Here is a 12,546-nt window from a genome sequence, read left to right as displayed (position 1 = left end):
CATGCGAGTACAATGCGATTTTCACACCTAGCATCCGATTTACATCCGAGTGCATTGCGATTGCTATCCGATTGCAATGCGAATTTAACAGGAGCTTTTACACAGAGCAGATCTCTGTCATTTATACATCGCTTTCAAAGGAAATATTCTTCAAAACACTCACACACACATATATAATAGATATAGGTAGATAGACGAAAAGCCAACAATTCCTGTGCGCGTACAGTAAAATCACACTGACAGGTTAGCATAGATAGAATATATTTTATAAATATATATACACACACACACATATACATACACACACACACCACTGCAAGATATTCAGTTTATCTGATGTCTTCGAATTTCCAATCACTAAATTGTGTATTTATTTTCAGAAAATGAGAATTGGTCAAAATAACAAAAAAAATGCAGTGCTTGCAGACCTCAAATAATGCTAAGAAAACAAGCTCATAATCATTTAGAAACAACAATACTCATGTTTTACCTCAGGAAGAGTTCAGAAATCAATATTTTGTGGAATAACCATGATTGTTAATCCCAGCTTTCATGCGTCTTGGCTTCTTTCCACCAGTCTCTCACACGGCTTCTGGGTGACCTTATGCCACTCCTGGTACACATATGTAACCATTCTTCATTGTTTGATGGCTTGTGACTATCCAACTTCCACTTGATTACATTCCAGAGGTTTTCAATGGGGTTCAGGTCTGGAGAATGGGCTGGCCATGACAGGGATTTGATGTGGTGGTCCTTCATCCACACATTGATGACCTAGCAGTGTGGCATGGCGCATTGTTCTCAGAGTTGGGGAACGTTGCCTGAGCAGAAGGAATCAACTGTTTTTCCAGGATAACCTTGTAAGTGGCTTGATTCATACGTCCGCAAAGATTATTCTGCCCAATTCCAGCCTTGCTGAAGCATCCCCAGATCATCACTGATCCTCCACCAAATTTCACAGTGGGTGCAAGACACTGTGGCTTGTGCGCCTCTCCAGGTCTCCGTCTAACCAGTAGACGACCAGGTGTTGGGCAAAGCTGAAAATTAGACTCATCAGAGAAGATTACCTTACTCCAGTCCTCTATGGTCCAATCCTTATGGTCTTTGGCAAACTTCAGCCTGGCTCTCCTTTGCTTCTCACTGATGAAAGGCTTTTCCCTACCTTTACATGACTTGAGCCCTGCCTCTAGGAGCCTGTTACAAACTGTTCTTGACGTGCACTTCACTCCAGCTGCCATTTGCCATTCCTTTTGTAGGTCTTTTGATGTCATCCTGCGGTTGCTGAGGGACATTCAAATAAGATGACGGTCATCCCAGTCATTGCAAAGTCGTTTTCGCCCTCTGCCGGTCTGTAGCTTTGTTGTCCCCAATGTCTGCTGCTTGACCTTGTTGTAATGGACTGCCGTCTTAGAAATTTTAAGGATGGAGGCAACATGACTCTCACTGTATCTGTCTGCTAGTAAAGCCAGAATTGAGCCCTTCTTTTCCTCACTCAAGACTTCTTTTTAACTCCTTTGGCATGGTTAAATGTTATTTTTTCATTCCTATTACTTTAGGGATATTACTAGCACTTTTTTTTGCCATCCAGCTTGTCCTATTGCAAGAGGATTGTGAACACCACAGCAGGGTGTTTTATATTTTCCTTTGTTAAATAAGATTTGGCTCAGGTGAACACCTAATCAGTAGAGAAGTGGATTTTTATAGAACTGTGCAGTCGTCTCTTAATTTATGCCAGAGCTGTATGTATATATATATATATATATATATATATATATATATACACACACACACACACACACACTGTACATAGATGTCAGTGACACACACACAGATATATGTATTTATATTGCATAGAGAGATAGATAGAAGAAAAGCTGGTAATACATCTGCTGGGTTCTGTAAAATCACTGCAGGAGCCGACAGGATAGAAGAGATGGATTACATACAGTAAATACATACAAAATGGGTAGATATATAGATGTCAGTGACAAATACAATTAGTACAGTGTGTGCAAATTACTGGACATGTATTTAATTAAAGATTATTTTTTGGAAACAAAAGCTGCTGAATTACCAGTTTTTCTTCTATGTAATATAAATACACATATATGTGTGTGTGTGTCACTGACATGTACCGTATTTTTCGGACTATAAGACGCACCGGACCATAAGACGCACCCCAATTTTCAGAAGGAAAATAGGGAAAAAAATAATGTGTCAAATGGGGGTCCGTCTTACAGTCCGAATTCAGCTTACCTGGGAAGGGATCCGGCACAGGTGGAGAAGTAGTCACAGGGGTCATTCAGTGGTCCAGGCTCGTGCGGTGGCAGCGGCTCTGTGCTGGGGCAGCTGCGCTGGGGCTGGTGGGCTGTGCTGGGGCAGCTGTGCTGGGGTAGGGGCAGCTGTGCTGGGGCAGGGGCAGCTGTGCTGGGGCAGCTGTGCTGGGGCAGGTGGGCTCTGCGGTGGTGGCAGTGGGCGGCGCTCTGCGGTGCGGTGGTGGCAGCGGGCTGTGCTCCGGTGCAGGGGCGGCGGCTCCGCCGGCGTTTCTTCGCAGCCCGGAGGCCCCCGCACACCCCTTGCTGGGCGCCGAGATCTCGGGACGAGATCTGAAGCTGCGCATGCGCCGTCCCCGGACCGGCGGCCATCTTGCCGGCGTCCATGCTCCCGGAGGCCACCACAACATGGCGGCGCCCAGCAAGGGGTGTGCGGGGGCCTCCGGGCTGCGAAGAAACGCCGGCGGAGCCGCCGCCCCTGCACCGGAGCACAGCCCGCTGCCACCACCGCACCGCAGAGCGCCACCCGCTGCCACCACCGCACCGCAGAGCCTCGCCCGCTGCCACCATCGCACCAGGTACCGTGCATTGCGACCATAAGATGCACCCCCCACTTTCCCCCAAAATTTTGGGGGAAAAAAGTGCGTCTTATGGTCCGAAAAATACGGTATATACAGTTGTGGCCAAAAGTATTGACACCCCTGCAATTCTGTCAGATAATACTCAGTTTCTTCCTGAAAATGATTGCAAACACAAATTCTTTGGTATTATTATCTTCATTTAATTTGTCTTAAATGAAAAAACACAAAAGAGAATGAAGCAAAAAGCAAAACATTGATCATTGATCATTTCACACAAAACTCCAAAAATGGGCCAGACAAAAGTATTGGCACTCTCAGCCTAATACTTGGTTGCACAACCATTAGCCAAAATAACTGCGACCAACCGCTTCCGGTAAACATCAATGAGTTTCTTACAATGCTCTGCTGGAATTTTAGACCATTCTTCTTTGGCAAACTGCTCCAGGTCCCTGATATTTGAAGGGTGCCTTCTCCAAACCGCCATTTTTAGATCTCTCCACAGGTGTTCTATGGGATTCAGGTCTGGACTCATTGCAGGCCACCTTAGAAGTCTCCAGTGCTTTCTCTCAAACCATTTTCTAGTGCTTTTTGAAGTGTGTTTTGGGTCATTGTCCTGCTGGAAGACCCATGACCTCTGAGGGGGAGACCCAGCTTTCTCACACTGGGCCCTACATTATGCTGCAAAATTTGTTGGAAGTCTTCAGACTTCATAATGCCATGCACACGGTCAAGCAGTCCAGTGCCAGAGGCAGCAAAGCAACCCCAAAACATCAGGGAACCTCCGCCATGTTTGACTGTAGGAACCGTGTTTTTTTCTTTGAATGCCTCTTTTTTTCTCCTGTAAACTCTATGTTGATGCCTTTGCCCAAAAAGATCTACTTTTGTCTCATCTGACCAGAGAACATTCTTCCAAAACGTTTTAGGCTTTTTCAGGTAAGTTTTAGCAAACTCCAGCCTCGCTTTTTTATGTCTCGGGGTAAGAAGTGGGGTCTTCCTGGGTCTCCTACCATACAGTCCCTTTTCATTCAGACGCCGACGGATAGTACGGGTTGACACTGTTGTACCCTCGGACTGCAGGGCAGCTTGAACTTGTTTGGATGTTAGTCGAGGTTCTTTATCCAACATCCGCACAATCTTGCATTGAAATATTTTGTCAATTTTTCTTTTCCATCCACATCTAGGGAGGTCAGCCACAGTGCCATGGGCTTTAAACTTCTTGATGCTCACGGTAGACACAGGAACATTCAGGTCTTTGGAGATGGACTTGTAGCCTTGAGATTGCTCATGCTTCCTCAGAATTTGGTTTCTCAAGTCCTCAGACAGTTCTTTGGTCTTCTTTCTTTTCTCCATGCTCAATGTGGTACACACAAGGACACAGGACAGAGGTTGAGTCAACTTTAATCCATGTCAACTGGCTGCAAGTGTAAGGTACTCCTGGGGTGGACCCACTAGACCGTGGCAACGAACCCCCCAAGGGCGAGCTGACCAGGTGGACCACCCCCTATACAGGGAGTGTATGGGGCAGGCCCACGGGGGACTATCACCACGGCAGCCGGTACCCGGGAAGGTCAGGGCGGTCAGAGAGGTGGATCCGAAGGGCAGGCACTGGACAGACGACACGGCTCGGAGACACAGGAGAGACGGCAAGTCTTGGCGAGACAGGAGGAATGGCAAGGCTTGTAGACACAGGAGGGAAACGGGCGAGGACTGAAGCCACAGAACCTAGGAGAGGAAACACAAGAGGAGAAAGGTAAATGCACGGAAAAGGCAGGGGAGCGCTAGGAGAGCGGCCAGAGTCACTAGCAAAAACTAATGATAGTCAGGCATCGCCTCCAGAAGGAGGCGGCCTGATATAGGGAGAGCGAAGGCCTGCCGGGTCATGACCTCCAGCTGGAGGAGGAGACGCGCGTCCTCAGGCGGGGGAGAGCGCGCGCCCGGCCATAGTGAGGAGACGCACCCGCCGAGGAGGAGGAGCGGGAGCGCGCACCAGGGGGCCGGACAGAGGCAGGCGTGGGCTGTGGACGGGGGACCGGGAGAGGCCGCAGCGAGGCCCGCAGCGGCCGGTGAGGCAGAGAGGTGACCCCCGGAGAGCGGGTGAGCCGGGGCCGGAGGGAGGTAAGAGAGGAGGTCCGCGGCAGCCGCCGCGTGACAGTACCCCCCCCCTTACGCGCCCTCCCCTGCAGACCGGACAAAAATTTAGCCAGGATTCGAGGAGCTTGGATATTCTCCTGGGGTTCCCAGGATCTCTCCTCAGGACCAAAGCCCTTCCAATCAACCAAGAAAAAGGTTTTCCCTTTTTGCTTTCTCATGGCCAAAATATCTCTCACCTCAAATACATCGTCTGCGGCGGCAGGCGGAGGTGAGTGAGGAGCTTCAGAAAGGAAACGATTGAAAATAACTGGCTTAAGCAAAGACACATGGAAAGCATTAGGGATGCGGAGAGAGGCGGGAAGACGCAATTTATAGGAGACATCATTGATACGGGACAAGACCTCAAAAGGTCCAATATAGCGGGGACCCAGTTTGTGGGATGGGACCTTGAGGCGAATAAACTTGGAGGCTAGCCAAACTTTGTCACCTGGGTGATATGGTGGGACATCCAGGCGCCTCTTGTCTGCGAATCCTTTTACCCTGTTACGCACCAACTCGAGAGCGGTCTTGGTCTCCTGCCAGATCCTGGAGAATTCGCCGGACAGAAGATCAGCCGCCGGTACACCCGAGGCGGGGGGAACTGGTAGAGGTACACCAGGATGTAGACCGTAGACAACAAAAAACGGGGATTTGCCAGAAGATTCACTGATGTGGTTATTATAGGAAAACTCAGCCCACGGGAGTAATTCAGACCAGTCGTTCTGGTGGATATTAGAAAAGTGCCGGAGGTAGTTCACCAAACTCTGATTCGTCCGTTCTGCCTGACCGTTGGACTGTGGATGATAAGATGAGGAGAAGTCAAGGGTGACATCCATCGATTTGCATAGAGCTCTCCAGAAGCGAGAGGTGAATTGGACTCCTCTGTCCGAGACAATATGTTGGGGCAGACCATGGAGACGAAAGATGTGCTGGACGAAAATCTTCGCCAAGGCGGAAGCCGATGGCAAGCCAGGCAAAGGGATGAAGTGGGCCATTTTAGAGAATCTATCCACTACTACTAAGACGACAGTACAGTTGGCAGATGAGGGTAAGTCCGTAATAAAGTCCATGGCAATGTGTTGCCAAGGCGACGAGGGTACTGGAAGTGGATGTAGAAGACCAGAAGGCAGCTGCCGAGGCACCTTGATCTTGGCACACGAGAGACAGGAGGCGACGAAATCCCGGACATCCTGGGAAAGGGTCGGCCACCAGTAATAGCGGGACACCAGAAGAAGTGTCTTTTTATGGCCGAGATGACCTGCCAGTTTAGAAGCATGGCCCCAGTGGAGAATTCGTCTTCGGTCCGTCTCAGAAACAAAAGTCTTACCAGGTGGGGTAGCGAGGAGAGAAAGCGGAGCCACGGTGATGAACCTGGATGGATCCAAAATATGTGCAGGTTCCTCCTCGACATCCGTGGAAAGAGAGGACCTGGACAAGGCGTCGGCTTTGAGGTTCTTGTTGCCTGGACGAAAATGCAGATCAAAATCGAATCGGCCAAAGAACAGAGACCACCTGGCCTGCCGAGGGTTGAGTCTTTGTGCAGACCGCAGGTACGCCAGATTCTTATGGTCTGTGTAGATTGTGAAGGGATGTGCGGCGCCCTCCAACAAGTACCTCCACTCTTCTAGCGCTAACTTGATGGCAAGCAGTTCTCGGTCTCCGATGGAATAATTCCGCTCAGGGGTGGAGAAGGATTTTGAAAAGAAACCGCACGTAACGAGCCTGCCGGAGGAGGACCTCTGAGACAAAACAGCTCCGGCTCCTGTTGCGGATGCATCCACCTCAAGGACGAATGGTTTGTTGACCTCAGGGCGACGGAGTACGGGGGCCGTGGCAAAGGCACGTTTCAGAGATAGAAAGGCTTCTTCTGCTTCAGGGGTCCAAACGTGTGGGTTGGCTCCCTTACGGATCAAAGATGAGATAGCGCCAGTCAAAGAGGAGAAATGGGAGATGAACTGCCGGTAGTAGTTTGCGAAGCCGAGAAAACGCTGAATGGCTCTCACCCCTTGAGGACGTGGCCAGTTAAGCACGGCCGAAACCTTCTCAGGATCCATACGCAGACCAGAGTCGGAGATGATATAGCCCAGAAATGGGAGAGAGGACTGCTCAAAGGCACACTTCTCCAACTTGGCGTACAGACGATTCTCCCTCAAACGGAACAGGACGCGCCGGACATCTCTTCTATGAGTGGACAGATCAGGAGAAAAGACCAGGATATCGTCGAGGTACACAACCACGCAGGAATACAGAAGGTCTCGGAAGACGTCGTTCACAAATTCCTGAAAGACTGCGGGAGCGTTGCATAACCCAAAGGGCATGACGAGATACTCATAGTGTCCATCTCTGGTGTTGAAGGCGGTCTTCCACTCATCTCCAGAGCGAATACGGATGAGATTATAGGCTCCACGGAGATCCAATTTAGAAAAGATTCGTGCCCCACGCAGCCGGTCAAACAACTCGGGGATGAGAGGTAGCGGATATCTATTCTTAACGGTAATCTCGTTGAGACCACGATAGTCAATACAGGGGCGCAGGGACCCGTCTTTTTTCTTGACAAAAAAGAAGCCCGCTCCAGCGGGGGAGGAAGACTTTCGGATGAAGCCCCTAGCCAAATTCTCCTGTACATATTCGGTCATGGCCTGGGACTCGAGTGGACTCAACGGATAGATCCGCCCTCGGGGCGGAGTCGAGCCGGGAACAAGCTCGATGGGACAATCATATTGCCGGTGCGGAGGAAGGACCTCTGCTTCCTTCTTATCGAAGACGTCCGCGAAGGCCCAGTAAGCCGAAGGCAAGTCCGCAGGACCCGAGACAGGAGACGAGCATTTGAGGGGTCGTACTGGGCGGAGACATCTGGTCTGGCAGAAACGGCCCCAACGAAGGATGTCTCCGGAGCGCCAATCCAGAACAGGTTCATGCATCCGCAACCACGGAAGACCCAGAAGAACGGTGTGGGACAAAGACGGCAGCACGAAGAAGGTTATCTTTTCACGGTGCAAGACCCCGATCTGTAAGTCCAGCTCTTCAGTGACCAGGGTAACGGCTTCGCGCAAGGGAGCACCGTCGACAGAGGCTAACTGCCGGGGAACCTCCAAGGACCTGACAGGTATCCCTAATCTCTTCACCGCCTCGAGTTGGATGAAGTTTCCCGCAGCCCCCGAATCAATATAGGCTAACTCCGAAAAACGTTTGGAGCCCAGGAAAAACACAACAGAAAGGGTCAAGGGTAGAGAGGTGTCAGTGACACCTAGGGAGGCCTCTCTTACCTGTCCTAGGCGGAGGAGTTTCCCGGCCTCACAGGACAGAAACGTAGGAGATGGGAGGCGCTGCCACAATAGAGACAAAGGCCATGAGCGAGTCTGTCCTGGCGGCGAAGCTCCGCGGGCCTTAGTCGGTCCACTTGCATGGGTTCGGGAGCTGTGGCTGCGGCGGAGGACCGTGAGCGTGGTGGGCTGTGTGTAGGAGGAGAAAAACGATTGGGCCTTCTCTCCCTGGCGATCTCGCGGGAACGCTCCCGGAAACGCAGATCAACTCGTGTTGCCAGCGAGATGAGGTCCTCCAAAGTCGAGGGTGTATCCCGACCTGCCAGCTCGTCCTTGATTCGGGATGATAAGCCTCGCCAAAAAGCCCCAACCAGGGCCTCATTGTTCCACCCCAGCTCCGAGGATAACGTACGGAACTGGATGGCGTATTGTCCAACCGAGAGGGTACCCTGGCGCAGGCAGAACAAAGACTCGGTAGCAGAGACCAGGCGACCGGGCTCATCGAAGACCTTACGAAAGGTCTCCAAGAAAGTCGCGAGCTGGGAGACAATCGGGTCATCGCGTTCCCACAAGGGATTCACCCAGGACAGTGCCTCACCCTCAAGGTGGGAAATCATAAAGGCCACTTTGGCCCGGTCGGAGGGATACTGTAGGGGAGCCAACTCGAAATGCAACTGGCACTGGTTAATGAACCCCCGACAGAGTTTGGGATCTCCGCTATAACGTGGGGGTTTAGCCAACCGGGGAGAGGCGTGTGGAACAGCCACAGGTGCCGGAACTGCGGCTGCCGCCTGTAGGGCTAGTAAGCGGTTATCTACAGAGGCGATGTAGTTCAAAATATGGGCCTGGGTGTCGCGCTGCTGGGCCAGTTCCTGCTGCAGGCCGGAGATCTGGGAGGCAACTCCCGGAAAGTCGGGAATCCATCGATTTGAGGAACGACATGATCCTCGCTTGGTTCTCTCGAAGGAACAAAAGTTCCTTTTGGGTCGGGGCCGAAGTACCAGCGGGATCCATGGCCTGACTATACTGTAAGGTACTCCTGGGGTGGACCCACTAGACCGTGGCAACGAACCCCCCAAGGGCGAGCTGACCAGGTGGACCACCCCCTATACAGGGAGTGTATGGGGCAGGCCCACGGGGGACTATCACCACGGCAGCCGGTACCCGGGAAGGTCAGGGCGGTCAGAGAGGTGGATCCGAAGGGCAGGCACTGGACAGACGACACGGCTCGGAGACACAGGAGAGACGGCAAGTCTTGGCGAGACAGGAGGAATGGCAAGGCTTGTAGACACAGGAGGGAAACGGGCGAGGACTGAAGCCACAGAACCTAGGAGAGGAAACACAAGAGGAGAAAGGTAAATGGACGGAAAAGGCAGGGGAGCGCTAGGAGAGCGGCCAGAGTCACTAGCAAAAACTAATGATAGTCAGGCATCGCCTCCAGAAGGAGGCGGCCTGATATAGGGAGAGCGAAGGCCTGCCGGGTCATGACCTCCAGCTGGAGGAGGAGACGCGCGTCCTCAGGCGGGGGAGAGCGCGCGCCCGGCCATAGTGAGGAGACGCACCCGCCGAGGAGGAGGAGCGGGAGCGCGCACCAGGGGGCCGGACAGAGGCAGGCGTGGGCCGTGGACGGGGGACCGGGAGAGGCCGCAGCGAGGCCCGCAGCGGCCGGTGAGGCAGAGAGGTGACCCCCGGAGAGCGGGTGAGCCGGGGCCGGAGGGAGGTAAGAGAGGAGGTCCGCGGCAGCCGCCGCGTGACAGCAAGTGTGATTTAGTTATTGCCAACACCTGTTAGGTGCCACAGGTAAGTTACAGGTGCTGTTAATTACATAAATTAGAGAAGCATCACATGATTTTTCGAACAGTGCCAATACTTTTGTCCACCCTCTTTTTCATGTTTGGTGTGGAATTATATCCAATTTGGCTTTAGGACAATTCTTTGTGTTTTTTCATTTAAGACAAATTAAATGAAGATAATAATACCAAAGAATTTGTGTTTGCAAACATTTTCAGGAAGAAACTGAGTATTATCTGACAGAATTGCAGGGGTGTCAATACTTTTGGCCACAACTGTATTTATTCTATGTATATGTATCTATTCTAGCTATTCTATTCTAACATGTCAGTGTTATTTTACTGTAGCCGCATATGAATTGTTGGCTTTTCAAAGGACACCGGTGTGTAAAAATCGGACAGCATTCACATGGTGCGAGTGCTGTGCGCTTTATTCTCACATCCGTTGACTTGCATTGGCGAGTCTCATTTGAGATACGCAGCAAATCGCAGCATGCAGCAATTTTTTTTTCTCAGTCCGATTTCAGCTTAGAAAAAAAATTGCAGATGAGATGTCACTCACTGAATAACATTGGTCAGAATGCAATCCGATTTTTTTCTCAGATTGTACTCATCCGTTTTTTTCGCAAAAGATGTATGAGCCCTAACTCCGATATACATTTCCCATTACCTGCTATTAAGCGATGATCCAAGAACCATCAGACTGTCCTCTATTGTTCGCATGGTCTCTGCAGCTTCTGCTCCATTTATTAGCAGCTCTCCTCTGCATTTAAAGGTTGAAAAATGTAAAATCTGCTTGTTCCAGACGTCTGTTATATGCGCCAGTTTGCTTTTAATGTCCTTCTCCTTCACAGCTGATATACAGATATCCTGCAGTGTGAGATATAAGAATCACAGCCCATGGAAAGTGACTAAAAGAATGAACTATAACCAGAACTTTATGTTTAGCACCAACATATTCTGCAGCGCTGTACAGAGCTTGTCATTACTGATATTAGTCCCTGTGCCCACTCTTCCCTCTTTTGACGATTGTTGCTATGTCACCCAGGGGGCTAACAATGGCCCCTATACACTACCATTGCAGTACACTTAGCGGAATAAAGCATACTGTATTATAAAAGATGTAGTCAAAAACATATTAACAAGTACAAAAAAAGTATTAACCCCATTAGTGACCGGGCTATTTTTTTTTTTAAATCTGACCAGTGTCACTTTATGTAGTAATAACTCTGAAATGCTTCTACATATCCCATTAATTTTCAGATTGTTTTTTCGTAACACATTAGATGAATTTAAGTTGATATTTTTATAAATTTAAGCAAAACATATCAAATTCGTAAAAAAATGTAAAAAAAGAGATCAATTTTCAAACTTTGAATGATTATCCCTTTAATCCAGACAGTCATACCACACAAAACATTAATAAATAACATTTTCCTCATTTCTTCTTTTCATCAGCACCATTTGTAAAATATTTTATTTTGTTAGCTTTTTAGAAGATTTAAAAATGTTGCAGCAATTTTTAATTTTTTAAGGAAATTTACAAAAGTTATTTTTATTGGGACCTGTTCCGTTTTTAAGTGACTGTAGGGGTTGTAAGGTAGCGCTTATTATTCATGTTGGGGACACACACTTGGCAGATTAACAGGGTCCGGCACAGGGTTTTTCACATAAAACGTCCATACGGTTTATTGTTACACAGCATAAACCATGGAAGCACAAAGGAAAAAGTAACAGTCTTATATCCAACAGAATGTTCATGACAGGGCTCCGCTCTGTTAGACCAGTGGTCACATAGGCTGTGCCATGTCCAGCACGCGGGCTCTCGCCTAAACACAGTTAGTTCACCCTGTCCGATGTTACCTCTTAGTTACTCCTCATGCAGGACGTCCGTTCCCTTCTGAGGACTGTCCCACACACACAGGCCAATATACACAGGCCTCACCAGGTCCGCGGCCTCAGCATGTGCTCTTCAGGGAGGCAGCACACGTTCCAGCACCTAAGCCTTCCAGGACCTTCCACATGGCCCAATCAGATCCACCTTCACGGTTGAGCCAGTGATGTCCAAATTATTCCACAGATTCAAATCTCGGCAACGAGATCATCCCCCGAGATCTCGGGACGAGATCTGAAGCTGCGCATGCGCCGTCCCCGGATCGGCGGCCATCTTCCTGGCGTCCATGCTCCCGGAGGCCACCGCAACATGGCGGCGGCCAGCAAGGGAACTGCGGGGGCCTCCGGGATGCGAAGAAATGCCGGCGGAGCCGCCGCCCCTGCACCGGAGCACAGCCCGCTGCCACCACCACACCGCAGAGTGCCGCCCACTGCCACCACCGCACCGCAGAGCCCCGCCCGCTGCCACCAGCCACCAGGTTAGTACCGTGTATTGCGACCATAAGACGCACCCCCCACTTTCCCCCAAAATTTTTTGGGGAAAAAATGCGTCTTATGGTCGGAAAAATACGGTAAGTCTCAGAAGACCAGAGAAGTTGGTAACTATGCAGATTGC

General features: G+C 50.2%; 1 protein-coding gene across 1 annotated transcript in view; it reads right to left on the bottom strand.

The window, feature by feature from the left end:
- DNAH8 (dynein axonemal heavy chain 8) overlaps positions 1-12,546 on the bottom strand; it is a 418,964-nt gene that overhangs the window by 215,072 nt on the left and 191,346 nt on the right. Inside the window, exon 36 of the mRNA XM_073556422.1 lies at positions 10,708-10,907. Within this exon, the coding sequence (XP_073412523.1) occupies positions 10,708-10,907 (200 nt within the window). The remainder of the gene's footprint in view (positions 1-10,707; positions 10,908-12,546) is intronic.

The sequence above is a fragment of the Dendrobates tinctorius genome, unplaced genomic scaffold, assembly GCF_039654945.1.
Source record: "Dendrobates tinctorius isolate UK_male_01 unplaced genomic scaffold, ASM3965494v1 ptg000232l, whole genome shotgun sequence".
In the NCBI taxonomy this organism is placed as follows: domain Eukaryota; kingdom Metazoa; phylum Chordata; class Amphibia; order Anura; family Dendrobatidae; genus Dendrobates; species Dendrobates tinctorius.
Note: the sequence above shows the minus strand (reverse complement) of the source record. Positions and strands in the feature narration are given on the sequence as shown.